The sequence below is a fragment of the Staurois parvus genome, unplaced genomic scaffold (assembly GCF_062004578.1).
Source record: "Staurois parvus isolate SC_StPar_1 unplaced genomic scaffold, SC_StPar_1.0 ptg000406l, whole genome shotgun sequence".
Lineage (NCBI taxonomy): Eukaryota > Metazoa > Chordata > Amphibia > Anura > Ranidae > Staurois > Staurois parvus.
The window spans coordinates 1,558,936-1,582,347 of NW_028318202.1; the positions used below are offsets into that span (position 1 = coordinate 1,558,936).

The window sequence follows — 23,412 nt, forward strand, 5'->3', positions numbered from 1 at the left end:
GAATCTTCTGTGTGGTGTTATGGGTGTCCAGACCCTTTTTCTTTCATGGAAACCTCAGTAGGTTTCCACATCTACTCCTCCTGTTTGGGATGGCATGTTTTTCACCTAGTGGTGTTATTCTTGGGGTTCTCACTATCATTCCTCCTCTCCAACTATTTATATAGCCGAGTCCTCTGGTTTCTTCTATCTGGTAGTGGATTATTGATTTATAGTACGTACATTTGTTTGTGTTTCTGTCTATGCGCTCTGTCTGTGTTTTTTGTCGATCTATGGTCTTATGTCGGGTGCTATTCACACTCTTGTTTACTTTTGACAAAAGTGGGGTGTTTGGTGTTGGGTAGTATTTTTGTGGTCATTTTTTTCATTTATTGCTTTGTTGTCCTAGCATATCACTTGTTGTTATATTATTTTTTCATGGTACTTATGGTTGGTCCATGCCTGCCTAGTGTTTGCCATGTGCTATGGTGGCCATCTTGTGAGTTTTCATTACCTGTTTGTTCCAGTTTTTCTGCAATTATTCATTTTTATGTATGAACTATTTTGATTGTTTTCAGCTAGGATTTTGCATTTTTTTGTTTTTTATGAACTATTGTGTTTTTTTGTTTTTTTTTAACCTTTTCCCTGCATGTGTCTTTTAACACTTGCACTGTGTGAGGTTGTTGGTGGGTGGGACTTTGGGTTTATTAGTCTGTTCACTTCTATGTTGATAAAGATGGACTGAGCTTCTTCGAAACCTTGACAATAAAAACACTGCTGTTTTTGATCTTCCTTCTCTGCAAGACCCATGAGTGCCTCTAAACTAGTTTTGGATTTAAATGTATTTCTTTGTGGGTGAGCACCTGGGCATTTATCTCAAACATAGTGCCGTGTACCTTTTGGAACTATATATAGATAAATATAGAAACAATTCAAAAGGATTGATGCACATACAATTTATTTAGAATGCAATAATATTTACAAAACATTATCAAAGTATTCCATAGCATGACCGTTTCAGGCTAAAATGATCATGTCCTTCCTCAGATTGGAATACATCCAAGTCCTGAATAACATACAACTATTTAAATATATCTTACAATATTTGGAATCAGTTAACCAATTTAACAAATCAATCAAGCTGATATCACCATAACATGTTCAATTAATCAAAAGGCAAGGAGGTGGTTAACGCAATAGGTACATTCCCTGACTTAACGTGAAAACAATCACTAAAGTATCAAAATAGTTTTTTTTAAAAAAAAGCTATATAACATTATCTAGAATTTTAAAGAGACCATCATTTATACAAATAAATTGAAATCCAAATCAGAGTTAGACCTCTAACTAATGTATCCACTGTACCTCACGTTTTCTCAGAATCAATTCACGGTTCCCACCTCTTCTATTCTTCTTCACCTTGTCTATGACCATAAATTTCAATTGTGAAACAGCATAACCTTGCTTAACAAAATGCATTGCAAGTGGTAATTGAGTCAACTTACCTCTTATTGAATATTTATGTTGTACAATACGGTGCTTAATTTTTTTCAGTTGTCTCACCCACATAGAGAAACCCATAATGGCATTTAATCACGTATATAACATAGGATTAATATTAAGGGGTATTTTACATGCCAGTCCTTCTATGTCCACTATGGGGATGAGACAAATATTTACCTTTTATCATAGAATTACACTGAATACAATTGAGACAAGGATATTACCCAGCATTCCCAAAAAGGCTACTGGTAAACTAGTTGAAAAATGCTGATCAGTTTTAACTAGTCTATCAAGGAGAGTGCGACCACATCTATATGATGGAAGATAGAATTTAAAAAAGTTGGATTATTTCCTTAGGCATTGACTAGTGTTTTTTAATGATATTCTGTATACGTAACAAACGGGTGAAACTGTGATACAAACAGTGTTCTCTTGTCTTTTGTGATATTTCTGTTAGAATTAAACAGATTACACCTTTCTCTTTGTACAAACTCTGAAGGGTAACCTCTCTAAGTCTCGCATCGCATCTAAATTATTCTCTCGTAGTAATGGGTTACTCACTATCCTAGCTACCCGAGACAGTTGTCTCTTAGGTGTGGACTTAAAGACCGCCGGGGGATGAAAGCTCTTAAAGTGTAGCAATTGGTCGCAATCTGTAGATTTTACAAACAAATCGCTATCATCTTGAATTCTTAGTTAAGTGTCCAGGAATTAAATCTCTGTACAATCAAATATGATATTAAATTTAAGACCAGGCACCAGATAATTAAAATAGTCAAATAATAGTAGGGTTCCAATGTCTCCAGACCACACCACATACAAGTCATCAATAAATATAAACCAACCACTACAGTGGGCTAAGAATATAGTAGTAGAATGAAGTAGTAGTGACCGATTCTATACCAGACACAATCAAGTGGCCTGGAGGGTTAATATGTTCTTTATGAATTTTAGGCAATACATACATTACTGGTGTAACTGGATGTTCCATAGTTAAAAAAAAAAAAAAAAAAAATGAGTCTCATTGTCAATAGTACTCCCCCGAACTGCCCATGATGTAACCATTTTAATCTCTGCCTGTACAATTCTCATTGAGTTAATAATGAATATAAAATTTGAAAATTAATATGACATTTGTTAGACACATATTGCCTATTTATGTATTTTTTATTGTGTTAAAAAAAATAGACTTTAATTTGTGTATAACCTAAATAAGCCACTTCATTTCCCTCCAGGTTTTCCGAAACCACAAAGGATAATGAACACAAGCGATCTTTGATAAAGACGCCTGCTATAAAGTCCTCCTGCTTTGAAACATCAGAGAATGAAGCAAGAAGAAGCTTCCCACTGCAAAAAAATGAACCAGTGGTGGATGCAAATAAAATTTTACTACTGTGTGAGACTGATCTGAAGTCTGAATTTAGCAAAATCTTGCTACACAAAAATCAGTCTGAGGAAAATAAAATGAATCAGCCTGGTATGTATATCATTATCAGGGGAGATCCTGCATAGTTTAAATCTAACGGTTTTAAGATCTATATAAAACAGCAGATCCTGAATTTATATACTTGTGGAAAATTTGCAGTTCTAGTTTAAAAGCAGTAGTAAAAAAAAAAAAAAAGTTTCCTCCTGTAAGGCAATATCATAATGTGCTAGTATGCACCATGTACTAGCAGATTATGAAAGACTTACCTTGAAACGAAAGCCTGCAGTGGCTAGCTGTCACTACTGCAGAGGCTTCTATCTTTACCCGGTTTCCCTTTTGGGTTGCGGTCGATTAAATGGCCAAGCCACCAATGACAGCACAGAGCTCTGAATGAATGGCATGGGTGTGCCATTCCTTCAGAGCACATGTGCCAGTGATGTCACCGGCAGTGCTCACTAGAATATCTCCTAAACTGTGCATATTTAGGAGATATTAACCCCTTCATTCCGACCGTACGCAAATATGCAGCCCCAGTAGACTGGGCTTTTTTTCTGTGGGCCGTATATTTGCGTACCTGTCTTTGTGTTGTCAGTGCTCGCAAGAATATCTCCTGTCTTTGTGCTGGGAACGCACGGCACGATGCACTCCCAGCACAGACCGGGGTCTCACTGAAAGCCCTGGGTCCTGTTCAAACGATCGAGACCAAGAACTCCTGATTCCTGGTCACCTGATTGCTGTGATAGACTTTGATTGGCTATCACTGTGAAGCCTGACACCGTTTTTCCCTCTCTGAATGGAGGGGAGAGATATACTGTATCTCTCTCTGTACTTTGAGAGAAAAAAAAGTGTAAAAAATAAATGAAAATAAAAACAATTAAAACAGTTAAAAAAGAAAACCCTAGATCAAGGTTTGATCTAGGTCAGTGCCAGGGTTAGTGTGTTAGTTTTTTTGGGTCAGATGGGAGGTGGGGTAGAAAAGGCGATATAATTGTACTGTACTCATGTTAATGTTTTTTTAAAGAGTAAGATTGTATCATTTATTTATATGAAAATCAATAAATATTTAAATTTTAAAAAAAAAGATTACCTGTAGTAAATATTTAAAAGCGCAGTTTACTACCGCTTTAAATGGGCCTTTGAGGACAGCTGTAGAGTAGCTGTCATTGTCTTGTTTTTAAAAGTTCAGGATTTGGCATTATCACTTTTCTTTTGGTTTCAGTACAATTGGAATTTAGACTTTATTGGCTGTTCAGTAATACCTCGGTTCACGAGCAACTTGGTTCGCAAACAGAAGAGTTCACAAACATTTGCTTCGGTTCGCGATCTGCGCTTCGGTTGATGAACACGAGCCACGGCCATCTTGCCTGCTCTGACACGTGGTTGTGACTTCTTGTAGGCAAGATCGTGGTCACAGACAGACCCTGAAAGTGTACTGTGAAGACACTTAAAGTACTGGGGAGCTTTTTAGCACATACTGTACAGTACTGTACTGTACATCCCTGTGCACACTTGCTGTAAAGCTTTTTTGTGTGCTTTTTAGTACATACTGTACCGGACATCGAATATGGCCCCAAAGAAAATTCAGAACCTTCGCACTTTATTACCACAAGGTGGTAGGAAAAAAGTATGAAGCGTTAATGAAGGTGAGAAGAATGTGCATAACAAGCATGGTGGTAAAAAAGTGCAGAGCTGTAATGAAGGTGACAAGAATGTGCAGAGGGGTAATAACTGTGACAAGGTGCAAAGCGGTAATGAAGGTGAGAAGAATGTGCAGAGCAGTAATGAAGGTGACAAGAACGTGCAGGCTGGAATGAAGGTGACAAGAACGTACAGAGCGGTAATGAAGGTGACGAGAATGTGCAGAGCGATAATGAAGGTGACGAGAATGTGCAGAGCGGTAATGAAGGTGACAAGAATGTGTAGAGCTGTAATGAAGGTGACAAGAACGTGTATAGTGGTAATGAAGGTGACAAGAATGCGCAGAGCAATAATAAGGTTGTGAAGAAAATAACCATTGAGTTAAAGAAGGAAATTGCAGAAAAGCATGACTGTTATTCGTGTGACTGACCTGGCCTCTGAGTACAAGATGAAGTCGACAATCTCCACTATTTTGAGGAGGAAAGCTGCCATCAAAGGAGCTGATGTAGCAAAAGGAGTAATCATATTAACCAAGCAAGTGCTGGAAGAGGTGGAAAAACATTTGTTTGGTTGAATGAGAAATGGCTTACAGGTGATCGCATTAGTGAAGCTATGATCTTTGAAAAAGCCAAGAAATTGCAGTGATTTACTGCAAATAAAACCCTCTACAAGTGCAGCAAGTGAAGAATTTAAAACCAGTAGAGTGGTTTGAAAAAATCCACAAGAGAAGCGCCATCCACAGTGTGACAAGATATGGTGAGGCTTCCAGTTCTGACAAGGCCTCTGCAGAAGGCTACAAAAAAAGCATTTGCGGAATTCATGAAGGCGGAAGGCTACGTCGATCAACAAGTGTTCAACTGTGATGAAACTGGGCTCTTCTGGGAAAAGATGCTGAACTGAACCTAAATCACACGGTGGAGGAAAAGGCACTGCCAGGGCACAAGCCCATGAAGAACAGATTGACCCTTTTGCTGTGTGTGAATGCAAGCGCCAATCTGAAGATTAAGCCACTACTGGTGTACCATTCCCAGACCCCTCGTGCATTCAGGAAACAGAATGTGAACAAGGCCAGACTGCTTGTCATGTGGAGAACCAATACGAAGCTTGAGTCACAAGGCAAAGACTGGTCCCTCGCTCCCATTAAGGATTGGCACCTTTGGGTAGCGCGTACCTGTCAATTTTGGGTACCCGCTGCAATCGCCTAGGCGTTAAGAAGTGGAATTTGTCCTCCTACCCTCCCTCCCTGTAGTCTTCTGGGACACATGACAGGTCCCAGAAGACTATGGGGCCATTCAGGAAGTGCAGCACTACTCTCACATGCGCAGTGGGCACCCGGCTGTGAAGCTGCAAGCTGTCAGAGCCGGGTGCCCATACTGAAGATGCCGGAACCTGGAACACAGGATGGCTGGTGAAACAGGCTGCAGGGAGGACACCGCTGGATCGTGGGACAGGTGAGTGGCTGTTTTTTTAAAAGTCAACAGCTTATTTTATACTATGTAAAAGAAAAAATAATCAAACATTTGAAATCTGAGTTTTTAAATCATATCCTATATGAAATTGCCAGTAACACCCCTTGAATATAGAATCTCCAAGGTGATCCTATTTTTTGTAATACTTTTTTTGAAAATGAAGAAACATGCTGGTATTGAGGTGGTTAAAACTAGGAGCTTGGGAATGGTACACTAGATGCAGCACACCATTAAGTACACTCATATAAAAGATGGGATTCCTGTACAGGTCACTTACAGTAGGATGATGGAGATAATGTGAAGGATAAGGGAGGTGATGGATTAACAAACATCACTGCCGACGACATCGGGCACATTCAGGGTGATACAGGACTTCTGTAAAAAAATTGGAATTCCAAGTACCAGACATACCAGGCTAGTTGCTATGAAAGAGAAGATTCCCTTTGAGAAGGGGCAGTGGCAACTGGTGGGGAGGGGAGGAATGAGGGGTGGGATGAACTGAGTATCCTTAGGCTCTCACTCTTGCTCTTCTTGTCCTCTTCTGTTGCCATCTCCATGTAAAATTTAGAAGAGGCGGGACTTAATATTTAAGGTTGACTATCATGACGGCACTTAACTTCTCCACCTATAATATTTGGGGACTAAATACCCCGGCAAAACGATATAAGATTGTTAAGGAAATCCATCAGTACTCTGCAAGTGTGGTATTTCACATGATACAAAAGTTAAAATTTATTCAAAATATTATCCAACGTGGTATTACGGTGACTCGACAGTGAAACAAGCAAGAGGGGTAGCCATAGGAATTGCAAAATATATCAGATTTACTGTGGAAGATATAATGGCAGACCAAGAGGATTTGTTTTTGAAGGGGAGTTTATATCATATAGTATGTACATTGGTTAATACCTAATGCCCGAATAAGAACCCAATGGTCTATTTGAAGAAGGTGTTGGGCAAACTGATGGATTTTAAGAGAGGTAAATTGATTGTGGCAGGGGACTTCAAGTGCTGTATGGATTCTCAGATACTTTGGCGCATGCACAGACAATTAAATGTTGCCAGTTGAGGTTGATTAACCACTTTACAACCATGCTATAGCCGAATGACATCTACATCGCGGTTGTCCTATTCTGGGATAGCGTCCTCCCAGAATGCGCCCTTCCATGTGCCCCAACGGTGTGCACCCGGCATGGTCTGTGATTGCTAAATACAGTTGCTGGTATTGGCATCACTTTCCGTATTGGCATCACTTTCCTTACGCTGTGACAGCTTGAGGAAAGTACTGCCGATAACCGGCAAATGTCACAGAGGACATCTGCACTGATCATCAGGGCACTGGTGAGCAGTGCCGCTCAACAGTTGCACCCGTGAGTGTTGCCTATAAGTGCCTCCTCATGAATGCCCACCACTGCCGCCTCATCAGTGCAGCCTCATCAATGCACATCAGTGAAGGAGAAAAATTACCTGTTTGTTTCTATTATAAAATTTTGCAAAGAAAAATTTTTTTTTTTGCTCTTTTTTTGTTTATAGTGCAAAAAATAAAACACCCAGTGGTGATTAAATACCACCAAAAGAAAGCTCTATTTGTATGAAAATAATAAAAACTTCTTATGGTTGCAATGTTGCATGACCACGCAATTGTCATTCAAAGTGTGAAAGCACTGAAAGCTGAAAATTGCCCTGGGCTTGAAGGGGGTAAAGTGCCCGGTAGGCAAGTGGTTAAAAAGATGCTATATCAATGCTAGCTGATAGGTGCGTGGAGAATTCCATATCCTAGAGTAAAAGGATGAAAATTAGAATATCGTACAAAAGTTCATTTATTTCAGTAATGCAACTTAAAAGGTGAAACTAATATATGAGATACTCATTACATGCAAAGCAAAATATTTCAAGCCATGATTTGTCATAATTGTGATGATTATGGCTTGCAGTTCATGAAAACCCCAAATCCACAATCTCAGAAAATTAGAATATTACATGCAATCAATAAAACAAGGATTTTACATAGAATAATATCGGACCTCTGAAGAGTATAAGCATGCATATGTACTCAGTACTTGGTGTGGGCCCCTTTTGCAGAAATTACTGCCTCAATGCGGCGTGGCATGGAAGCTATCAGCCTGTGGCACTGCTAAGGTGACCAGGATGCTTCAATAGCGGCCTTCAGCTCTTCTGCATTGTTCGGTCTCATGTCTCTCATCTTTCTCTTGGCAGTGCCCCATAGATTCTCTATGGGGTTCAGGTCAGGCGAGTTTGCTGGCCAATCAAGCACAATAATCGCACGGTCATTGAACCAGGTTTTGGTGATTTTGGCAGTGTGGGCAGGTTCCAAGTCCTGCTGGAAAATGAAGACCGCATCCCCATAAAGCTCGTCTGCGGAAGAAAGCATGAAGTGCTCCAAAATCTCCTGGTTAGACGGCTGTGTTGACCCTGGACTTAATGAAGCACAGTGGACCAACACCAGCAGAGGGCATGGCTCCCCAAATCAACACAGACTGTGGAAACTTCACACTGGACTTCAAGCATCTTGCAGTGTGTGCGCCTCTCCATTCTTCCTCCATACTCTGGGTCCTTGGTTTCCAAATGAGATGCAAAAGTTGCTCTCATCAGAAAAGAGGACTTTGGACCACTGAGCAACAGACCAGGTCTGTTTTTCTTTAGCCCAGGTAAGACGCTTCTGACGTTGTTTGTTGTTCAGGAGCGGCTTGACGAGGAATACTACATTTGAAGCCCATGTCCAGGATCTGTCTGTGTGTGGTGGCTCTTGATGCACTCACTCCAGCCATAGTCCACTCCTTGTGAAAGTCCCGAAGACTTTTGAATGGCCTTTTCCCTGATAATCCTCTACGGTCATTCCTGCTGCTTGTGCACCTTTTTCTTCCACATAACTTTTCTATTAATGTGCTTTGATACAGCACTTTGGGAACATCCAACTTCTTTTGCAATTACCTTTTGAGGCTTTCCCTCCTTATGGAGGGTGTCAGTGATGGTTTTCTGTCAGGTCAGCAGTCTTTCCCATGATTGTGATTCCTACTGAACCAGAATGAGAGACAATTTAAAGGCTCAGGAACCCTTTGCAGGTGTTATGGCTTAATTATCTGATTAGAATGGGACACTTTGAGCCTAGAATATTGCACCTTTTTACAATATTCTAATTTTCTGAGATTGTGGATTTGGGGTTTTCATGAGCTGTAAGCCATAATTATCACAATTATGACAAATCACGTCTTGAACTATCTTGCTTTGCATGGAATGAGTCTATCTCATATATTAGTTTCACCTTTAAATTGCATCACTGATCTAAATAAACGTTTTGCACGGTATTCTAATTTTTTGAGTTTCACCTGTACAAGATCAAGTGACCGAGAAAAGAGTAAGAAAGGAAATAAAAAAAGCATTATTTTTTACTAAATAAAACTCAAGAGTTGTCAGACCACAATATGGGAGGCTCATAAGGCCTATATTAGGAGCATCTTGATTTCTATTGGGGATCAAAAAAGGAAAAAACGACTGGATAAAATAAGAACGTTATTGAACTATATGAACTAGAACAGCTTCATAAAAAGGAAATCGAACCAGACATACAACATCTATTAGTGTTAAATAGGGTCCAGTTTAATGCCCTAATGGAACAGGAGACAAATGGGTGTTAATAGAGTGGCCAAAGGAAAGATTCCTGTGGGGAAATAAACCAGGGAAACACCTGGCAAGGATACTAAAGAAAAAGAAATCAGCAAATTTTATTGGAAAAATAAAACCGGAGAGCTGGTATATTCAACCCCAGAGATTGCAAAAGTATTTACAAATTAATAAAGCATACTGTACTCTGTAAAACTAACTAGACAGCAAGAAACAGGTAGAAAAGAAAGTAAGGATGCAAGTCTACTCAAGAGGCCAGGTCACTCAAGTTAGAGGTAGAAAAATTGTCACCCCCTAGAGCAGGGTCCTCAAACTACAGCCCGCGAGCCACATCTGGCCCGCCGGCAGGGGACACTAAGTACAGGGGCGGGCAGGGGGCTGCTGTCTCTTACCTGGCTCCAGTCCCACGACGATCCAGTCCAGGATGCACAGCTCCTTCACTCCGGCCGCACCCTCACTTGATGTCCGAGCTGCCGCTCTGCTCCGCCTCCTCACCGGTGATTGGGCGCCAGTACTGTAGCTCAGGAAAGGCACACAGGCGGCCAATCACCGGCGAGGAGGCGGAGCCGAGCGGCCCCTCATAAATCAAGGGAGGGAGAGGTCGAAGTGAAGGAAGGAGGACAGCTGACCGCCCGGTAAGTGTGCCATGCAGATAGTACTGCAGCAACCAGGTATGCTGGCTGAAAAAAGCACCATGCTGGAACAGGGGTCGGCTAGTTAAGTGTCATTGCTGATGGGGCACTATTCCTCCCCCCGCTGACACCAACGATGGGGCACTATTCCTCCCCCCGCTGACACCAACGATGGGGCACTATTCCTCCCCCCGCTGACACCAACGATGGGGCACTATTCCTCCCCCCGCTGACACCAACGATGGGGCACTATTCCTCCCCCCGCTGACACCAACGATGGGGCACTATTCCTCCCCCCGCTGACACCAACGATGGGGCACTATTCCTCCCCCCGCTGACACCAACGATGGGGCACTATTCCAACCCCCCCTCATTGGTGCCAGTGGGGGGCACTGGCACCAATGACGTACTATTCCTCCCACTGACACCAATGATGGGACACTATTCCTCCCACTGACACCAATGGTGGGGCACTATTCCTCCCAATGACACCAATGATGGGGCACTATTTCTCCCACTAATACCAATGATGGGACACTATTCCTCCCACTGACACCAATGATGGGACACTATTCCTCCCACTGACACCAATGATGGGGCACTATTCCTCCCAATGACACCAATGATGGGACACTATTCCTCCCACTGACACCAATGATGGGACACTATTCCTCCCACTGACACCAATGATGGGACACTATTCCTCCCACTGAAACCAATGATGGGACACTATTCCTCCCAATGACACCAATGATGGGGCACTATTCCTCCCACTAATACCAATGATGGGGCACTATTCCTCCCACTAATACCAATGATGGGGCACTATTCCTCCCACTGATACCAACGATGGGGCACTATTCCACCCCCCCCCCCCACTGGCACCAATGACGTACTATTCCTCCCACTGACACCAATGATGGGACACTATTCCTCCCACTGACACCAATGATGGGACACTATTCCTCCCAATGATGGGGCACGATTCCTCCCACTGACACCAATGATGGGACACTATTCCTCCCACTGACACCAATGATGGGGCACGATTCTTCCCATGGACACTATGATGGGGCACTATTCCTCCCCCCAATGACACCAAAGATGGGGCACTATTCCACCCCCCCCCCCACTGGCACCAATGACGTACTATTCCTCCCACTGACACCAATGATGGGACACTATTCCTCCCAATGATGGGGCACGATTCTTCCCACTGACACCAATGATGGGGCACGATTCTTCCCACTGACACCAGTGATGGGGCACTATTCCTCCCACTGACACCAGTGATGGGGCACTATTCCTCCCACTGACACCAGTGATGGGGCACTATTCCTCCCACTGACACCAGTGATGGGGCACTATTCCTCCCACTGACACCAGTGATGGGGCACTATTCCTCCCACTGACACCAGTGATGGGGCACTATTCCTCCCACTGACACCAGTGATGGGGCACTATTCCTCCCACTGACACCAGTGATGGGGCACTATTCCTCCCACTGACACCAGTGATGGGGCACTATTCCTCCCACTGACACCAGTGATGGGGCACTATTCCTCCCACTGACACCAGTGATGGGGCACTATTCCTCCCACTGACACCAGTGATGGGGCACTATTCCTCCCACTGACACCAGTGATGGGGCACTATTCCTCCCACTGACACCAGTGATGGGGCACTATTCCTCCCACTGACACCAGTGATGGGGCACTATTCCTCCCACTGACACCAGTGATGGGGCACTATTCCTCCCACTGACACCAGTGATGGGGCACTATTCCTCCCACTGACACCAGTGATGGGGCACTATTTCGCTCCATAAGACACACTTGGGGGGAAATGTCTGTGCGTCTTATAGAGCGGCCGGCCCAGTATTCCCACCGCTGTTGTATGTCCAACGTCTCTGAACAAATGCGGACACAGTACAGGAAATGACAATAGTTTTTTTTTTTTAAAAAACTATAGTCCGGCCCTCCAACGGTCTGAGGGGCAGTGAACTGGCCCCCTGTTTAAAAAGTTTGAGGACCCCTGCCCTAGAGAGACCTATACAAAAGAAGAAATTAATGCACTGTTGAAATATACATCAATAGGAAAGAGTCCAGGGCCAGACAGCTACTCGGTCAGATATAAGAAATTTAAAGAACTGGTGTCAAAATTATGTGCATATATGAACGCTTTGGGTTAAGGGGTGGAACTGAGGAGGGAATCCTTGCTAGCGTATATTACAATTCTACCTATAAGAGGGCAAAGATCTAACCCAATGCTCCAGTTACAGATCAATATCTCTACAAAATATAGATAAAGTTATATGCTTAGGTTATAGCTACTAGAATGAAAGGATTGATGCTGGGATGGATACACACACATTGTTGGGTTCATTCCTGGAAGGGAAGGAAGAGATAATGGGTTGAGATCACTGTTTCTATTGCATAAAGTGAATGGAGAGGAGTCTCCCAGTTCTATTCCTGTCAATTGATGCCAAAAAAGCATTTGACAAGGTAGACTGGGAATCAATGATGGCTACACTAGAGGCAATAGGTAATGTCCCAATAATGATTCAATGGATAAAAATGCTATACAGCCACCCTACAGCTGCAGTGAACATTAATGATGCTGTATCTCAACCTTTTGAATTGCTTAACGTAACAAGGCAGTGGTGTCCTTTTTCACCCCTGCTTTTTGTACTGTCAGCAACTATTAAAAACAGTGTAGATATAGGAGGAGTTAGGATTGGAGTAGAGGAACCTAAGGTAGCAGCATACACAGATGACATTCTGTCCTATATTTTCAGCCTCAGATTAACATTAACACATTTTTATTGAAATCATTAAAATATTATGAAGCAATCGAACTTAATTAACCCCTTAAAGCTGGAGATCCTGAACATTTGTGTTTCCAAGAAAGATGAGCAGGTTTTACAGGGGGAATTATCATTTACATGACGGAAAACAGAATTTAAATATTTAAGAAATGAAATTAAGTGTTTGAAAGATGTATACCAGGCAAATTCTATCCCATTACTAAATTAAATAAAAAATGAATTAAAAAAATATATTTCTTGGGTATAGTGTAAAATATTAACATAGGGATATTACCATAAATCTTTATAATTTTCAAATGCTTCTGATTCATTTGCCGCAAACCTATTTCAGGACACTAAAGGCAATTATACTTGGGTATATCTGGCAGAATAAAAGGCAATAATACAGTACACAGTACTGAGTAAAGAAAAACTATATGGCGGATTAGCAGCATTGGATTTCAAAAGGTGTTATGCAGTGGTGCTGTTACAGATATTAGAATAGGTACACAATTCACAAGAAAAAAGTTGGGTAAAGATTGCAAACACATTAAGTATGGCACCTTTGGGTAAAATTATTTGGATTCAACGTCACTATTTTATGGTTTCTCATGGCACAAGTCCCTTAACATGTAATATATTTCTGATTTGATTTATAGACAGGCTATTTGGGAATACAATTCACCATTAATATCACTCACTGAAACAAACTACTTTCCACCAGGAAAATAAATAGTATCTGGAGTTTGGATAAAAGGCAAAAATGCAGAAATAAAAGATATTATGAAAGGAAGAGAAATATGCACAATTCAGGAGTTGAAGCACAAAAGGGGATTCCTTTTGATAGATGAATGGCGGTATTTGCAGTTAAGACACTTTGCAGCGACATTGCCACAACCAGTAATATCAGTGGAAAATTTACTACGACTTGAGCAATTGTTCAGTTCATAGGGGGCACTAAAGCATTGTATTTCCCAGATTTACAAGATAATACAACGGCTATACCAAAAATTTGTGTAAAAATGGTTGTAAACTTTGGGCATCCCTGAATGAAATACAGAAAGCGAAAATACTGAAACTGGCATATGGTACAACAACAGATATGAACATGATGGAAAGGAATTATAAATGTTTGGCAAGATGGTACACAAAACCCATTATAGCACATAAGAATCATTTGGAAAAATCACCAATGTTGTCTTCTAAATTATGATGGTCCACACAAAAACAATTCAGAAAACAAATCTGTTGTCTTAAATCAATGATGGAGGATGTATGGCCAGTGTATATTTATAAATGTACTTTTCCCGCAGCAACTAACAGTTCTTTTCCAGAGAGATGCATTTAATCAGTTCAGCGATAGTTCATAAGACAGAGGTACAGACAAGGCAGATGACAGGATACTTAGAATATTCATGCAATCATTAGAAACCTTCAGAGAACCTTCCTGTGATCCTTAATCAAAAAGAAACTTCCTTAATATACACATTTTTCCCATTCCATACAATGGCAAGCAATCTGGCCACTTTTAGTAACATGTTTGATCTTCTGTGTCTAGACCTAGAATAGCTGTATGCATAGATTTTATTAAAAAGTTAAATAGATACTCCTTGCCTTGTTTATGGCAAATATGTTCTCTTCACCATAAAAAAGTACAACATGAATATTTAAGACCTTTTCCAATCTATTTGCAAATAACCTGCTCTGAAACTTCCCCTGACTCTCTACATATGTACCCAAAAACAGATTAACCCAACATAACCAAAGGTAAGGTAATTACCTTGTGCATAAATTAACAATAGATACAGGGGATTACTGGAGCTAATATCCCTAATGACCAATGGTCATGTTTATTCCACAATAAAAAGCTTACAATTAAACACAGTGATATCTCATTTAATAAATGCAGCAAAGTGGTTGATTTCTCAGCAAAATAAAATATGGAGACATGGATGGCTGGAGACGTTTGTTTTATAATATTAAAAATTAATTTATATAGCATTTTTGTATAATCAAAGAATAAATCGTGAGCGCAAGACAAAAAAAGGAAAAAATAAAGCAGCTAGCACAATGTGGCAAACCCTCTGTCTCCACCAAAACACTATAATATCAATGTGCAGCGCTAATAAAAATGTGTGTTCTAATCAATTATGACCAGTGTGATCATAAAAGAGAAAGGAAACATCATAAAAAAGAAAATAGAGATTAGTGAATACTCCAATGAAGAAACAAAATAGATGGTATAACAAATGAAAATAAATACGTCCTCTAAATATCATAATAGTCCAAAAAATAGTGATGTGATCAAATCAACAAAATGTAGTGACTTCTGCACTGCACCTCCACCATAATGCACTAACCAGAAGCAAGCAAGCCCAGAGCGGAATGACACTAAGGGGTGTTCCTGCTTGTTCCTCCTGCCTGTGACCTGGTTGAAGGTGCGATCTCTCCAGAAGCCAGTGATGCACCAAATGAACAATCAAAAGTAAAGTAGTCAAGTATCCATCTCCAGCCCACGGTGAACCAAGGAAAGGGACGACTCCTAGAGGGCAAGCTCATAGACCGAGCCCCGAGACAGTATCGTATAGTGTAGTATGTTTTATTAAAAAGATAGCAACCACGTGGAGCATAACATTATCAACGGATAAAAAGCACTTGCAAAGATGGCCGCCAGACCATCACGTGGACACGGCGGCATGATGTCAGCATGTAGGCTCCTCCCTGACGCGTATGTGGATCCCTTTGAGAACATGCGCGTGAAACGTGTCAGTGAGGAGCCTATGTGCTGACGTCACGCGGTGTCCACATGATGGTCCGGCGGCTTATTTCTGGTGAGTGCATTATGGTGGAGGTGCAGTGAAGAAGTCACAGAAGTCACTACGTTTTGTTGATTTGATCACATCACTTATTTTGTGACTATTATGATTAGAGATGAGCGAATCGAACATGACGAAGTGGAATTCGTTTTGAAGATTAGGAAAAATTCGATTCGCGCCGAATCCGAAAATTAGCAAACTTCGGATGCACGAATCGAATTTTCCCAAAAATGGCGGCGACATGTGTGGCGACGGAGCGGGGATCTCTGGGAAGGCGCGCAGACAAGGCGCGCTGACCCATAATGCATTCATTCATGACATGTGATCGCATTAGCCAATCACCAGCCAGCCAGCACTGTGTAGTGGTGGAGCTATAAATCGCGGCCATCTTAGCATTCTCCATTAGCCTCCGGTCATTCAAGAGAGACAGACCTGTCTGTATTAGGGACAGAGGTAGGGCCACAGAGACTTTAGGGCCACAGAATCGTTACTCAGGGCCACAGAATCGTTACTCAGGGACACAGAATCGTTACTCAGGGACACAGAATTGTTACTCAGGGACACAGAATCGTTACTCAGGGACAGACACAGAATCGTTACTCAGGGACAGACACAGAATCGTTACTCAGGGACAGACACAGAATCGTTACTCAGGGACACAGAATCGTTACTCAGGGACACAGAATCGTTACTCAGGGACACAGAATCGTTACTCAGGGACACAGAATCGTTACTCAGGGACACAGAATCGTTACTGAGGGACACAGAATCGTTACTGAGGGACACAGAATCGTTACTCAGGGACACAGAATCGTTACTCAGGGACACAGAATCGTTACTCAGGGACACAGAATCGTTACTCAGGGACACAGAATCGTTACTCAGGGACACAGAATCGTTACTCAGGGACAGACACAGAATCGTTACTCAGGGACAGACACAGAATCGTTACTGAGGGACACAGAATCGTTACTCAGGGACACAGAATCGTTACTCAGGGACACAGAATCGTTACTGCGGGACACAGAATCGTTACTGAGGGACACAGAATCGTTACTCAGGGACACAGAATCGTTACTGAGGGACACAGAATCGTTACTGAGGGACACAGAATCGTTACTGAGGGACACAGAATCGTTACTGAGGGACACAGAATCGTTACTCAGAAGGGACACAGAATCGTTACTCAGAAGGGACACAGAATCGTTACTCAGGGACACAGAATCGTTACTTTCTGCTTCACAACCACTATTGTACGTTCAAAGAGTTAAATCCTGTTTTATGTTTGGGGTGCTTATTGAATTAAAGAGTATGTCAGACAACACGCAGAGGAGTGGCAGAGGAGGCAATGTTTCAGGAGCGAGCAGACGTGGCAGCAGAGGAAGGGGTCGAGGCAGCACTAGTCGCAGCCAGAGGCCAGTGCTCCCGGTGTCATCCAGCGGTCGTGTCTCCACCGACAACCCTGCCGTCATCGATTGGTTGACTCAGTCGTCTTCCTCTTCCCAGGTCACCTCTGACACCTACAGCCAACGGTCGGTGGGTACGTCAGACACAACCATTATTTGGCATGGCCCGGGAGCAAGCCCACTGAAATCACGTGTCCTCTACCTGCCCCTGTCCTTTGGTGTTCCCTCACCAAGCGAAGTATCGCATGCTGTGGGCTCAGCCCCACTGTACAGTGAGGAAGAGCTAACAGAGGGCGGTCAGGAACGGGGGGAGACATCCGCCTCTTCAGCAGCCAGGCGAAGAAGTACTGGCGAGGAGAGTGGCTCGGTAGCCGGTCTAGAGACAGGTCTGTCTCCTGACCCACACGCAGCCGAGGGGGCTAGTAGTGAGGCGGAGACCCTAATTGATGATGATGAGGCTGATCGCACTTGGCAGCCTCGTCGTCATCAGGCTATTGCTTCCGCATCATCAGGAGAAGAGGGTGCCAGCTTGGCAGCGAGCAAAACAGTCGGTGGGTTGCCCAGGGGGCAGCAGGGTCGCAGCAGTGTCAGTGGAGGCAAACGGCCACGGAGTAGAGCATCAGCTCCACTGCAGCCTACCACCACGGCCAGTAGTGGTGCCGGTGTGCACGGAGGAAGTAGCAGTCAGCCAGTGAGGAGTAGCGGGGGCAAAGTTTCCTACTCGGCGGTGTGGCAATTTTTTGTCAAGGCGCCCGAGGAAGTAAACGTAGCCGTATGTCGACTATGTGGCCAGAAAGTCAAGCGTGGCCAGGGGGCCCATGTTGGGACTACAGCGTTGCGGCAGCATATGCAGCGTCGCCATTTGGTGGCCTGGGAAAACCGTGATAAAGATACGGCGGTTCTGCCTGCCCCAGCCCAGGGTTCCATTTTGTCATAGGGTGCTGGCAGATTACGGGACTATTAGTCGTCTCCCCACGCTGCTGCTGGGGGGACTTTTTAACATAGGCCTCTGTATGGCCTTCAATTTTAGCTGCTTACGCTCCGCCACTCTGCCATGGGCCCCTGTACCGCCTCCTCATGCTGCTGCCAGGCCCGTAATCTGCCATGGGCCCCCGTACCGACTCCTCATGCTGCTGCCAGGCCCGTAATCTCTCATGGGCCCCTGTACCGCCTCCTCATGCTGCTGCCAGGTCCAGAGTGTGTCATGGGTCCCTGTACGGCCTCCCATTGCTGCTGTCTCCATCGCCACACTCTGCCATGTGCCACTTTCAGGTCTCCTCACACTGCTGGTGGGTTCCATTTTGTCATAGGGTGCTGTATGGCCTCCCATTGCTGCTGCCTCCACCGCCACACTGTGGCTCCACACTCTGGTTTTGGCCCCGTGACTGCCCAAATGAGTGAAGTGTGCGGTGATTCTAAGTATTAGTTCTCTTCCCCAGCAGACTCCAAGGGCATTTAAATTAAAGGTACAGTGTTCTGCACTAATATAAAGGCTCTCTGAAGCCTAGAAACACCCTTTTTATAAGTTAAATTCGCAGCGAATATATTTGCCTCGAATCGAATTTATTCCGCGAATTCGGCGAATCAGCCGAATCGAATTTTTGAATAATTCGCTCATCTCTAATTATGATATTTAGAGGACTTATTTATTTTCATTTATTTGTTATACCGTCTATTTTGTTTCTTCATTTGCGTGTTCACTATTCTCTATTTTCTTTTTTATGATGTTTCTTTTCTCTTTTATGATCACACTGGTCATCATTGAGTATAACACACATTTTTATTAGCACTGCACATTCATATATAGTATTTTTGGTTTGTGGTACTTAGATGTAGTGCAGTTCCACTTTAAGTTTAAGAGTGCAAGGAAATATACCAAACTGATAGGAGCATAAAAAATGAGGAGAGGGGATAGAGAGAAGAAGAGGAAAGAGCTAGATGGTTAAAAAGAAACAAGAGCAAGCAGGTCTATGAGGGTATAAGTACAGAAGGAAAAAGGGATACCCAGGGGGAGGGAGGATGATTGTTAAAGAGAATGGGATAATTGTGTATTTATATTTTGTTTACTGGAAAAATCAATAAAAATATAATAGATATAAACCGCACTGAAGACGTAAGCAGCCACCACAGTTCTCCATAAACACAGAGGGGTAGTGAGGAGGTTTAAGTGGAAATGGGTATATGATCTCATCTTGTATAGTATGCATGTGATAGTTATTTTGCTATTCAGATACAGTTGCAAGAAAAAGTATGTGAACCCCTTGGGATTACGTGGAGTTTTGCATGAATTGGGCATAAAATGTGCTCTGAACGTCATCTAAGTCACAACAATAGAAGAACACAGTCTGCTGAACATAATACTACACAAACATTAGATGTTGCCATGGTTTAATTGCACATAACATGTAAACATTCACAGTGTAGGGAGGAAAAAGTATGTGAACCTTTGGACTTAATAACTGGTTGACCCTCCTTTTGGCAGCAATAACCTCAACCAAATGTTTCCTGTAGTTGCAGATCAGACCTGCACAACGATCTGGAGTAATTTTGGACCACTCCTCTTCACAAAACTGTTTCAGTGTAGCAATATTCTTGGGATGTCTGGTGTAAATCGCTCTCTTAAGGTCATGTCACAGCATTTCAATCGGGTTGAGGTCAGGACTCTTGACTGGGCCACTCCAGAAGGCGTATTCTGTGCTGTTGCAGCCATTGTTTTGTTGAATTACTTGTATGCTTTGGGTCATTGTCCCGTTGCATCACCCATCCTCTGCAAAGCTTCAGATGGCGGACAGATGGTCGTACATTTTTCTGCAAAATGTCTTGATAAACTCTGGAATTCATTTTCCCATCAATGACAACAATCCGTCCAGGCCCTGAGGCAGCAAAGCAAACCATGATGCTCCCTCCGCCATGTTTTACAGTGGGGGTGAGGTTTTGATGTTGGTGTGCTGTGCCTTTTTTTCTCTGCACATAGTGTTGTGTGTTCTTCCCAAACAACTCAATCTTGGTATCATCTGTCCACAGTATATTTTGCCAGTAGTGCTGTGGAACATCCAGGTGCTCTTTTGCAAACTTCAAACGTGCTGCAATATTCTTTTTGGACAGCAATGGCTTCCTCCGTGGTGTCCTCCCATGTACTCCATTCTTGTTTAATGTTTTCCGTATTGTAGATGTGTCAACACAAATGTTAGCATGTGCCAGAGATTTCTGTAGGTCTTTAGCTGACACTCTGGGATTCTTCTTTACCTCATGCAGCATTCTGCGCTGTGCTCTTGCAGTCATTTTTACAGGACGACCACGCCTAGGGAGAGTAGCAACAGTGCTAAACTTTCTCCATTTGTGGACAGTCTGTCTTACCGTGGACACATGAACATCAAGGCTTTTGGAGATACTTTTGTAACCCTTTCCAGCTTCATGCAAGTCAACAATTCTTGATCGTAGGTTTTCTGAGAGCTCTTTTCTGCGAGGCATGGTTCACATCAGACCGTGTTTCTTGAAACCAGTAAACCCAAAACAGGTGTGTGTTTTTTAAGGGCAGGACAGCTGTCAGCAACACATCCAATATCATCACACTGATTGGAGTCAAGGTTGACTCACTCCTGGCTCCAATTATCTCTGGGAGAAGTCATTAAGCTAGGGCCTCACATACTTTTTCCTCCCTGCACTGTGAATGTTTACATGTTATGTGCAATTAAACCATGGCAACATCTAATATTTGGGTAATATTATGTTCAGCAGACTGTGTTCTTCTATTGTTGTGACTTAGATGACGTTCAGAGCACATTTTATGCCCAATTCATGCAAAACACGTAATCCCAAGGGGTTCACATAGTTTTTCTTGCAACTGTATATGTTAGGTGCTTAAACTGAGTTGTCAACTATAGGGTATTATATAGAGAAGTACATTCTGTAGATTTCTGGTTGTATCTCTTTTGAAGCAGCACAATGCAGTTACATTTATTAAAGTGTTTCTAAACCCAAGACCTTGCATTCACTCTATCCAGTCTCTCACAGTACACACTACATGGAAATGCAATTATTTTAGTACATTTAAACTGCTAAATACCTTTTCTCATCAGCAGTTAGAGCAGTCTTGTGACTTCTATCAGTGTCCAGCAGAGCACATGTTGAAGCATGAAGGAGGAGTTTTCTTTCTGCTCTAGGAGAATGCAAAACCCCTGACCTTTGTCTGGACAGTGCCGATTGTCCCTGTGCTGATCACATGCACTTTACCAAGAAAAAAAAAACACCTCCAGCAATACACACTAAACTGAGCATGTTTAGAGTATCTACACACATGTCTTATCAGGAGATAAGAGGGAGACACTGGAAGAAGGGGAGGATCAGAGAAGTCTGGATCAAAGTACATTTTTAAACAATGCAGAGTATTTTAACCCCTTAGGTTCCACAGTGAGTATAACAAGCATGGTTTACGTATATACAGACTGATTTTACTGTTGTGGCTTTAGGTAACAAAGATGATTGGTTATCATTTTGTTGGGGAATATTATTATTGATATAACTCTTAATGATATGAGTTATAAGAGTTAAGGTTTTAAATGACATAACTAATAGTGTGTCACTTTCTCTTTTTTTTTTTTTTTTTTTTCTTCCTTTTGTACGATCTCTCAAAGGCTTTATCTTTCATGGGGCTTTTTATTTTTATTTTTTTGATCCAATACTTTATATTGCAGAGGAGAGATGTGGGGGTCTTATTGACCCCAACATCTCTCCATAAGGAGGACCTGGCACTAATTATTTCTGTCACAAGGGATGTATGCATTTCTTGTGATAAGAATAAAAGTGATTACAATTTTAATTAAAAAAAAAAGTTTAAAGTGCCCTGTCCCTCTCGTGCTCACACGTAGTGGTGAACGCATACGTAGGCCATGCCCACATATGTAAATTGTGTTCAAACCACACACAGGAGGTATTGCCATGAACGTCAGAGCAAGAGCAATAATTCTCCCACTAGACCTCCTCTGTAACTTTACACTGCTAACCTGTAGAAATTTTTAAAGCATCACCCATGGAGATTAAGTACCACAGTTTCACGCCATTTCACGATTTTAAAACGTGACATGTTGGGTATCTATTTACTCGCCGTAAGATACTCTTTCATATTTTACAAAGAAATGGGGTATATATTGTTTTTTGTAATCAAAGTGTATTTTTTTACAAAAAATATATATTTATTTTTAAAAACTGTGCGTTTTCGTTTTTCAGCCAAGTGCATTTTGAATTTTCGGTTTCAGCAGCAGAATTTTAATTTCGGTGCACCACTAGTAAAAGCACATTGTTGAGACATTTTTTGCTAAGCCCTATAAGGTAGTAGATTGAGTGTACACATGCTGAACACAATCCATTCAAGGGAATAGGCCGCACTGCAGCTGTGCAATTTTTTCACAATTGTTGCATTATGGGGCGGCATTTACAGAATTAAAACAGGCAGCCAGGAGGCAACATATCTGGCAGTGGGTGGAGTGCGGTGCCATTTTTAAATTTGATGCCCATTTATTCACTGATATAGAGGCTGGATCTGCACGGATTCCCTATGTCTGGTTATACGGTCCATGCATGTGCCATTTTCTTCAGTGCATGCAGTTGACTCCATGCTTCCCGCCAACATCCCATGCCGCACTTTTGTACTTCTGTGCAATCCTTTTTGAGCCCTTAGGATTCCTGCTGCTTCCTGTGCAAGGTCAGATCAGCACTTAACCATTCCTGCTACATATTTTGTGAGTACCCCATTCTGGGATTTAATTTGCAACCAAATATGGTGGTTCATAAGTAAAAGGGTAGCAAAGTTGCATGTCTTGCTAGCTTACGATCTTAACTACAGTTCTTTGTGGTTTGCAGTATACCCCCCAAGGGAACCAACTTCAAAAACCTGGACAATGGTCTCTTGCTTGCGTTGATGCACTCTTCCTTAATACTTTCTGGGGGTGGCTTCCTCCTCTGTGTTCTCCACAGAGGAATTATTGCTACTATGTGTAATTGTATGGCTAACATATCAGCCATGATGGTTGACCCAGATTACAGGGACCTCAGAACTCCTCTCTGGTAGATCTTTGATATACACCATAGCTTAAGGATGC

The 23,412-nt window shown here is 42.4% G+C and overlaps 1 protein-coding gene across 2 annotated transcripts in view; it reads left to right on the forward strand.

The window, feature by feature from the left end:
* The window catches only part of NUSAP1 (nucleolar and spindle associated protein 1), a 354,820-nt gene that overhangs the window by 267,884 nt on the left and 63,524 nt on the right, over positions 1–23,412 (forward strand). For both annotated transcript variants that reach the window (XM_089686683.1, XM_089686682.1), the window contains one exon: positions 2,715–2,956. In XM_089686683.1, the coding sequence (XP_089542809.1) occupies positions 2,715–2,956 (242 nt within the window). The remainder of the gene's footprint in view (positions 1–2,714; positions 2,957–23,412) is intronic.